The sequence below is a fragment of the Kryptolebias marmoratus genome, linkage group LG18 (assembly GCF_001649575.2).
Source record: "Kryptolebias marmoratus isolate JLee-2015 linkage group LG18, ASM164957v2, whole genome shotgun sequence".
In the NCBI taxonomy this organism is placed as follows: Eukaryota; Metazoa; Chordata; class Actinopteri; order Cyprinodontiformes; family Rivulidae; genus Kryptolebias; species Kryptolebias marmoratus.
In genome coordinates this window covers 20,746,177-20,754,079 of record NC_051447.1, presented here as the reverse complement: position 1 = coordinate 20,754,079, position 7,903 = coordinate 20,746,177, and the positions used below count along the sequence as shown (strand labels likewise).

The 7,903-nt window shown below is 46.1% G+C and overlaps 2 protein-coding genes across 2 annotated transcripts in view; both read right to left on the bottom strand.

The window, feature by feature from the left end:
* The window catches only part of LOC108229154 (cadherin-like and PC-esterase domain-containing protein 1), a gene marked incomplete at its 5' end in the record, with an annotated part of 12,729 nt that extends 12,105 nt beyond the window's left edge, over positions 1-624 (bottom strand). Inside the window, 1 exon segment of the mRNA XM_037981276.1 lies at positions 394-624. Within this exon segment, the coding sequence (XP_037837204.1) occupies positions 394-624 (231 nt within the window).
* Positions 625-1,799: 1,175 nt separating this feature from the next.
* ing3 (inhibitor of growth family, member 3) lies at positions 1,800-7,476 on the bottom strand. Its single transcript, XM_017404684.3, has 13 exons — positions 7,339-7,476; positions 7,136-7,207; positions 6,181-6,281; positions 5,987-6,052; positions 5,418-5,514; positions 5,273-5,344; positions 4,625-4,741; positions 4,382-4,545; positions 3,919-4,109; positions 3,631-3,823; positions 3,515-3,553; positions 3,296-3,433; positions 1,800-2,205 (listed from the first exon to the last, which is right to left on the bottom strand). Exons 1-12 carry the CDS (start codon positions 7,364-7,366, stop codon positions 3,317-3,319), a joined length of 1,257 nt encoding a protein of 418 aa, XP_017260173.1. The 5' UTR covers positions 7,367-7,476; the 3' UTR covers positions 1,800-2,205; positions 3,296-3,316.
* Positions 7,477-7,903: the final 427 nt, after the last annotated feature.

Below are 7,903 nucleotides of genomic sequence, written 5' to 3'. Positions count from 1 at the left end.
CAGGAGGTTCTACAGATTCACAAGGTTCTACAGATTCACGAGGTTCTGCAGATTCAGGAGGTTCTACAGATTCATGAGGTTCTACAGATTCATCAAGTTCTACAGATTCAGGAGGTTCTACAGATTCACGAGGTTCTGCAGATTCATGAGGTTCTGCAGATTCATGAGGTTCTGCAGATTCATGAGGTTCTACAGATTCATGAGGTTCTGCAGATGCATCAAGTTCTGCAGATTCATGAGGTTCTGCAGATTCAGGAGGTTCTACAGATTCACCAGGTTCTGCAGATTCAGGAGGTTCTGCAGATTCATCAGGTTCTTTGTTTTAAGAAAATATTAATCAGAACCGAACCTTACACCCACCTAAAGTTCGGTTCGGTCCAGCTTTGGACTCACCTGGTTCCGCAGAGCTTCCAGAGCTGAGATCAGACTTCCCGTCTCCCTCAGAACCTCCTCGGACCCGCTCCGGTTCCGACCCACCTTCAGGATCTGGTAGCAGAGACAGAGCAGTCCGAACAGCAGAAGCGGACCGGAACAGAACCGCCGCCGGAGCAGAACCCCGGCGGTCCGGAGGAGGCAGCGCATAAGGAGCAGCTTCACTTCACCGAACCGAACCGAACCGAACCGAACCACCTCATCTTCATCAGCCTCAGATCAAACATGAAGGAACAAGTTCGGTCTCATCTTCGGTCCGGTTCTCCTCCTCCCCCCGGTCCAAACAGAACTTCTGGTTCCGTCAAAGTTCTAAACGAGCAGCAGCCATCTGGTTCCACTTAACTCCAGCGGGAGGAGGAAGAGCAGGGCTCAGATTTCAGGGCCCGAACCTTCATCCGAACTTTCTGCAGACCAGTTTCTTCCTCCGTCAGCTGGAGTCTGAGAGGCTCAAGGAGGCGGCCCGAACCGAACCTCCCCTCAGACAGGGCTGTTAGAGTCCGAAAGGCTGTCTGAGGGGAGGTTCGGTTCGGGAGGAGGTACGGACCGCCTCCAGAACCGAACACATGTTCAGTTTAACTTCATGAAACTCAGGAAGAAGTCAGTTTGTAGAAACAGCAGCAAACAAACAAACAAACAAACAAACAAACAAAGGTTCTGCTCAGTTGGTTCTTCCTTTGTCAGCTGGAAACCAGACCAGTTCAACATGGAGAACGGTTCTGATTCTGACCCAATATCAAATTCCTCTGAAAGTTCTGCATGGATTCCCACCTTCAGCTGTAATTAGATCAGCACCAGGTAGGAAGGTCAACGAAAAACACCCGAGTTACAAAAACTGTTTATTTGACTTTTAAACAAACAAACAATCAGTTCAGGTGGAACCGCCCAACCCAACATTCAAAAAATCATCGCCATGGACTACACAGGCAGCCATAGTTGTAGTCCAACATGTAAACTACAGAGCAAGCAGCCATAGTTGTAGTCCAACATGTAAACTACAGAGCANCCCGAACCGAACCTCCCCTCAGACAGGGCTGTTAGAGTCCGAAAGGCTGTCTGAGGGGAGGTTCGGTTCGGGAGGAGGTACGGACCGCCTCCAGAACCGAACACATGTTCAGTTTAACTTCATGAAACTCAGGAAGAAGTCAGTTTGTAGAAACAGCAGCAAACAAACAAACAAACAAACAAACAAACAAAGGTTCTGCTCAGTTGGTTCTTCCTTTGTCAGCTGGAAACCAGACCAGTTCAACATGGAGAACGGTTCTGATTCTGACCCAATATCAAATTCCTCTGAAAGTTCTGCATGGATTCCCACCTTCAGCTGTAATTAGATCAGCACCAGGTAGGAAGGTCAACGAAAAACACCCGAGTTACAAAAACTGTTTATTTGACTTTTAAACAAACAAACAATCAGTTCAGGTGGAACCGCCCAACCCAACATTCAAAAAATCATCGCCATGGACTACACAGGCAGCCATAGTTGTAGTCCAACATGTAAACTACAGAGCAAGCAGCCATAGTTGTAGTCCAACATGTAAACTACAGAGCAGGCAGCCATATTTGTAGTCCAACATGTAAACTACAAAGCAGACAGCCATATTTGTAGTCCAACATGTAAACTACAAAGCAGATAGCCATATTTGTAGTCCAACATGTAAACTACAAAGCAGGCAGCCATAGTTGTAGTCCATAAACTGTAGTTTGTGAAGCAGGAGACGAGCTCGGCCTGATGGGAAAATGGTTCCAGTTCTTGGACTTCAGAGGAAACGATTCAAACTGCAAACAAACAAAAACAAAGAAAATCAGCTGATAGAAGTGAAACATTCAGATTGATAAATGATGGTAAAAGGACAGTCTGGTGAGTTTCAAAGTGATGTCTCATCGTGAAACAGTGGCTGTGAGTCCAGGCTAGGATAAAAAGGGACCCAAACGAGGACCCGGGTTTTCCTTTTCTTTTAAATCAGATCTTTCTGGACTGAAACCTGCACACAGCTTGTTGTTGTGTGTGAGGATGGAGGAGTCCTTCACTGACTCTCAGTGGACCGATGCCTTCACTGACTCAGTGGACCGATGCCTTCACTGACTCAGTGGACCGATGCCTTCACTGACTCAGTGGACCGATGCCTTCACTGACTCTCAGTGGACCGATGCCTTCACTGACTCTCAGTGGACCGATGCCTTCACTGACTCAGTGGACCGATGCCTTCACTGACTCAGTGGACCGATGCATTCACTGACTCTCGGCTCAGTTTCTTTCACTGGATTTAACGGGTCAGTGTCTTTAGGTTTGAGTCATCCTCAGTACCAGAACTGGGCTCATCCGGGCCTTCCCCCACCCAGCTGAAAATAAGCCCCAATTCTGAACAAGATGGAGTGTTTTTTTATTAAATGTAATGATTTACAAAACTCAGAAACCCATATTTTATCCACATGGGGCATGGTAAACATTAAATGTTGAAACTAAGAAACTGACCCATTTTGAGGTTGTTGTTTTAAAGGCAGTGGCTTCTGTATAATTTCTTTATTTCAACATTTAATGTTTCCTGTGTTCCACTGTGGATAAAATATGGCTTCATGAGATTTGTAAATTATTGCGTTTGTTTTTTATTTATAATTTACAGAATGGCCACAGTTTTCAGAACTGGGGTTGAGTTTGTTTTTCTCAGAGACCGCCTGGTTTTAATGACAGTGGAGACGGTGGCTGGCAGAACCGAGCATTTTCTCTGCAACAGATCATGAACGTTTGAGACTCACTGGTTTAGGAAATTGAAACGGTAAAGTCAACCAAAGAGTTCAGGTCTGATCAGAGCTGCACTGAAAAGGTTGGAGTCAGATTGTTTCAGACTAACAGTGTTTGACCTCTGACCTCTGACACACAGCCGGGAGTCTATTTGTGGCGGCTGCCTCTCCTCTTCATGGCGGCGGTACACTGAGGACAGAACCACTTTCCTTTGGGGGCCTCAGTCAGACCCACGCAGCCGTAGTGGAACCATTCGATCGGACACTGAGGACACAAGAAATGGGTCCATAAAATAACTCGGATCCCAGAATCAGAACCTAGGAGTCCAGAGAACCCGATACTCACGTCTGTGTTGTCACAGCCGACCATCTCTCCATAGGACACCTGGAAGAGATTGGATGGTGGGTCAGAACCGGAACCTGTCATCAGAACCCACTCACCCTGTCGTGGTTCGAGCCTACCTGGTTGCAGATGCAGTAGCGGGGCTCGTTAGGGTCGTAGGTCCAATCCACCTGGTTGTTGACGTCGGCTTCAGGCAGAACTGCCGCCTGCTGGGAAAGCTCCTGGGCCAGCGCTGATGATGAAGAGCAGGAAGACAGCGAGGAAGAGGAGGACGAGGATGAGGACTGCTGATTGGACGACTTGATGCTGCTCCTGAAAAACAAGAAAATGCAGGTGGTTACCATGTGTGCGGAGTCTGTACAACCACTTGAGACAGGCGTGTCTCTGTGGGCGGGGCCTTTCCTTACTTGGACTTGCGTCCCCTGGAGTCGGAGGCGGTGGTGGGGGTGAGCGTCTGGGTGAGGGTGGAGGCCAGGGCGGAGGAGGAGTAGCCAGTGTTGTCCCGGGACAGAGAGAACTCTCTGCTCAGCTGGAAGTCATTGTTCTTGATGGCCTCATAACTTGCTTTGAGACTCGACGTTCTCCGGCCCTCCTTCATCTGGACCAACAGAACCAACAGAACAGAGCAGAGTTAGAACCACCCGTCTGAAAGCTACATACAAACCAGAACCATCTGATGACACTGGAATGTGTTGAGAGACATTTCTGCACTAAAGTAATAATTTATGATATTAACTTCCTGTTTCAGTACATATTTGAACTGGAACAAATTGCTTTACAGCGTTTGTGGTTCACAGATACCCGAACTGATCCACAGGTGAGCGAGTACAGACTAACACCAGGTAACCTTGGTTAGCTGATTATTCTGACCTGAGCCGTGGCCTGAACAGCCTGAGCAGCAGCCATGGTGATGGCGCCGGCGCCGGCCCCTGGCCCTGCAGGCAGAGAGCTCAGGTTGTAGGAGGCCAGAGGCTGGGAGGAGTTCACGCTGTACACGTTGTTGGTGGATGAAGACGTGCTGTTGGTCCGGCAGCCTGCAGGGAAACACAACCATAGGGTTAGCAGCTGAACACGGAGCATGCTCAGTCAGCTCAGGAACAGGTGAGCTGCTACCTGGTGTGTTCTCCTTGGAGGCATCTGATGTGAGCGTTGACAGCAGAGCTTCAGACTTGAATTTCTTTTCTGGAATGTGTTCAGTGGTGTGGTGAGTCGTAGCGCTGTACTTCCTCTCTGTATGCACAATAAGACGACAAACACAAAGACACAAAGATGACCAACGTGTCCACAAACATCTGATACCAGGACAACAAAGGCCGAATGAGTCAAAGACGATGCTTGTCCTCTGAAGCCTCTCGTGAGCCATGTAAACAAAGACCGTATGGACTCTGTGAGAGGGGAGTGAAATTAATCTGAATGGGAGTTTAGCTGAATAAATGGAGCTTGGAACGCCACAGTTTTAAATAGAAAAAGCTTCCTGGATGGGAAACAAATTGCTTTAACTACAGAATAGAAACAAACCTAGTTGTTCCAGGGTTTTTTTTAAAAAACCTTTTGGATTTGTCATGTCCTGAATGAGAATCTTCACCATGATCCTGATCAGCATTTTCCAGACTTTCAGCTGTTCTTTGGGGTTTTTTTGGTCTTTGACTGTTTTTTCCTCACAGTTTCTGTCCTGGAAGCTAAATATTCACAGAAGACTTTTTAACTCTGACCTATTTAATCTTTTAGCAGAAACCAGTAGCTGTAAGCAGCAGAACTTACTCTCGGTGTTGGTGTGTGAGTGGACATGATGGTTGTTGACGGGCTGAGACGGGCTGTCCATCTCCAAAGATCCTAACGAAAACACCCAACAAATTAAATGACAAATAAAGAAGCAGATCTGTGAGGTTCTGTCAGACAGACTCACGTCTCTCCAGGATCTCCGTGATGCCGGCGTTGTCGGCCTCCAGCTCCATCTTGAACTTGGCCAACTCCTGGTCCAGTTTACGCAGGTGACGGTCCACCTGAGGACAGACCAGAAGACAGACTCAGGACACGCAGGGAGTTTCTGGACTTGTCAGATTCCCCGAGGACATCCAGGATATGTTAAAGCCGCCTCAGGTTATCTGCAGGTAACTCTTACCTGAGCGTATCACCATGGTAACTGAACATGTTACCAGGATCGTTCATCTGTGCAGCCAAACACGTTTCAGAAGTGAAACACTGAAATAAACCTGATGGGTCTCCAGAAACACTGAGTAAGAGCTTCCAGATGTTTGTGCAGCTGGAACAGCTGTGACGTTCTGTAAGTAGGCGGGTCTGTTCTGATTGAAGCGTCAGGCTGCCATCTAGCGGTGGTTAAACTGAATATTTACAGCTCAGTTTATTCTGAACGCCTTTTAGTTTCTGTTTTTCCTTAAACTGGTTTAAGTTTCCAGTGTTTCATCCAGAACAAACACATATCAATAAAAACAAAAACTACTGTTTTACACTCACCAGATCATAAATCTGATTGGCCAGCTGCACCTTCTCATCTGCATCTTCTAAAGCTTTGTAATAATCCTGAAACACAACCAGCATCCTGATTAATGCCCCTCCTCACAACCAGAAGCTCCCTGGACTTTATTTCTTATCTCTCTGCAGCCCAAACCAGACTGGTACCAGAACCACGCTCCAACAGAATTTCGGACCTTTTTGATGACCTCCATCTGTTCCTCTCTCCACTCGGGTTTGTTCTTCTTTGCGTTGATGAAAAACTCTGTCACCTTCTGCTCCAGCTGATCCGTGGCATCTGACGGCAAAAAGAGGAGAAAACTCAGCTCTATAAAATTAAATCTAAAAGAAAGTCCAAATGCCCAAGAATAAAGTTCAGCCACAGAAACGCATCATGTCAGCTGTTTGAATTAACGGTTTGGTCTGACTTCAGTGGCTCACATCATGTGGATGACCTTTGACCTGCTAACTGAGGCCTGTAGAGTCTGAGCTCATTTCTCTGAGCACTGCACGGTCTGACCTTCAGGGTGAAGATCAGCAGCTCTTGTGAATAATCTTTCACTCTGGAGAATGATAGACTAAATGACCTTTGACCCTTCCCAGGTTGATGGGCAGCAGCAGCTGCTTCTCTGAGGTCATTGCTGATGTCTTTCCGCCTTGGCGTTGTGTTAACACACCTGTAGCTCCAGAGCAGCAGAACCTGCTGCTTTTCTAGAGGTGGTCCTGATTCTGAACCTCCTATTCTTTTGAAAATAATTTTAAAAAAAATTAAAAATAAGTTTCTTGCACTACTGAATTCATTTTAGAAACATCAACACGTTTTAAACAAAAACAAACTTTTTTATGTTTATGAGATACATTAAACTTTTAAACATAAATTACTTTGTTTAAATTTAAAATATTTAAGGGTCTTTCAAGTCATAATTTCTATTTTTAAATGAATTCATTTAAATTAAAAATATAAAGGGGATCTGTGTTTAGATGGCTGCAGAAGTTAAATGAGCAAATCTCATTTAAATTATAAACGTGTGCAACTACACGCATCTGGAAGGAAGATGCTTTAATTTTCTGCAGAATTCTAAGTTATGAAATCAGAAAATAAGAGACTTTGGTCTTTTCTCCGCTGTCTGCCCCGGTGTGAGCAGAACCTACTCTGAACCTGCAGGTCCATCTCCCTCATTTCCGTGAACCTGTCGCGGAGATCCATGGGAAGCTGCTCGATCACTGCGGGACGACAAACAAACACCCGTTAGCATGTTAGCACCGCCATGCTAACGGCCGACAAAACAACAGGCATTCCCCGCACCAAACCTCCCTCCCCGCCCCGCAGCGGCCAGACCCCGTCCCGTACTCACTCTCCAGGTAGTCTTCCAGGTACAACATCCTGCCGCTTTCACCGTTTTCACCGTTTAACCGAACGCTTTACTTCTTTCAATATGGCGCCGTCAGCCGCTGCGTCGCTCAGAAAAATCTACTAAAAATAGAAGGCAGGGGGCGTGACGTAAACGACTTTCCGTGCTCCGATTGGTTGGAATCTGAGCGGCGCTTGATTGTTCACATGCACCATGGGAGTTGTAGTCATTTGTTCTGCTAGCTTCAAACAGTCGTTAAACGAGCCAGAAAATCACTGTGAGAAAAATATTTCACTTTTCTGCTCAAGGATTTATTATCTGTAACTCAGCGCAGCTCTGGGGAAACATTCACTTTGGATATCAAATTTAAAATAAAGAAATTTAAAAAAAAGTTAAAAACAAAAACAACTGGACTTCTATTTTGTAGCTGAAGACGTTTCGCTTCTCATCCGAGGAGCTTTCTCAATTCAGAAATAGAGAGTGTGGAGTTGAGCTTTTAAAGCTGAGATGTGATGTAAGCTGGATTGCTTGCAAATTGTTCTCACTCTCCTAACAATGGAGGCTCGTT

What these genes read in the sequence shown, in the direction of transcription:
- ing3 (XM_017404684.3), bottom strand. Translation starts at nt 7,366, where the DNA reads ATGTTGTACCTGGAAGACTACCTGGAGA. An exon ending in CTGTTCAGGCCACGGCTCAG is followed by an intron (nt 4,110 to 4,381) that starts GTCAGAATAATC and finishes CTGTTGGTCCAG; the next exon opens with ATGAAGGAGGGCCGGAGAAC. An exon ending in GCTACTGCATCTGCAACCAG is followed by an intron (nt 3,554 to 3,630) that starts GTAGGCTCGAAC and finishes AATCTCTTCCAG; the next exon opens with GTGTCCTATGGAGAGATGGT.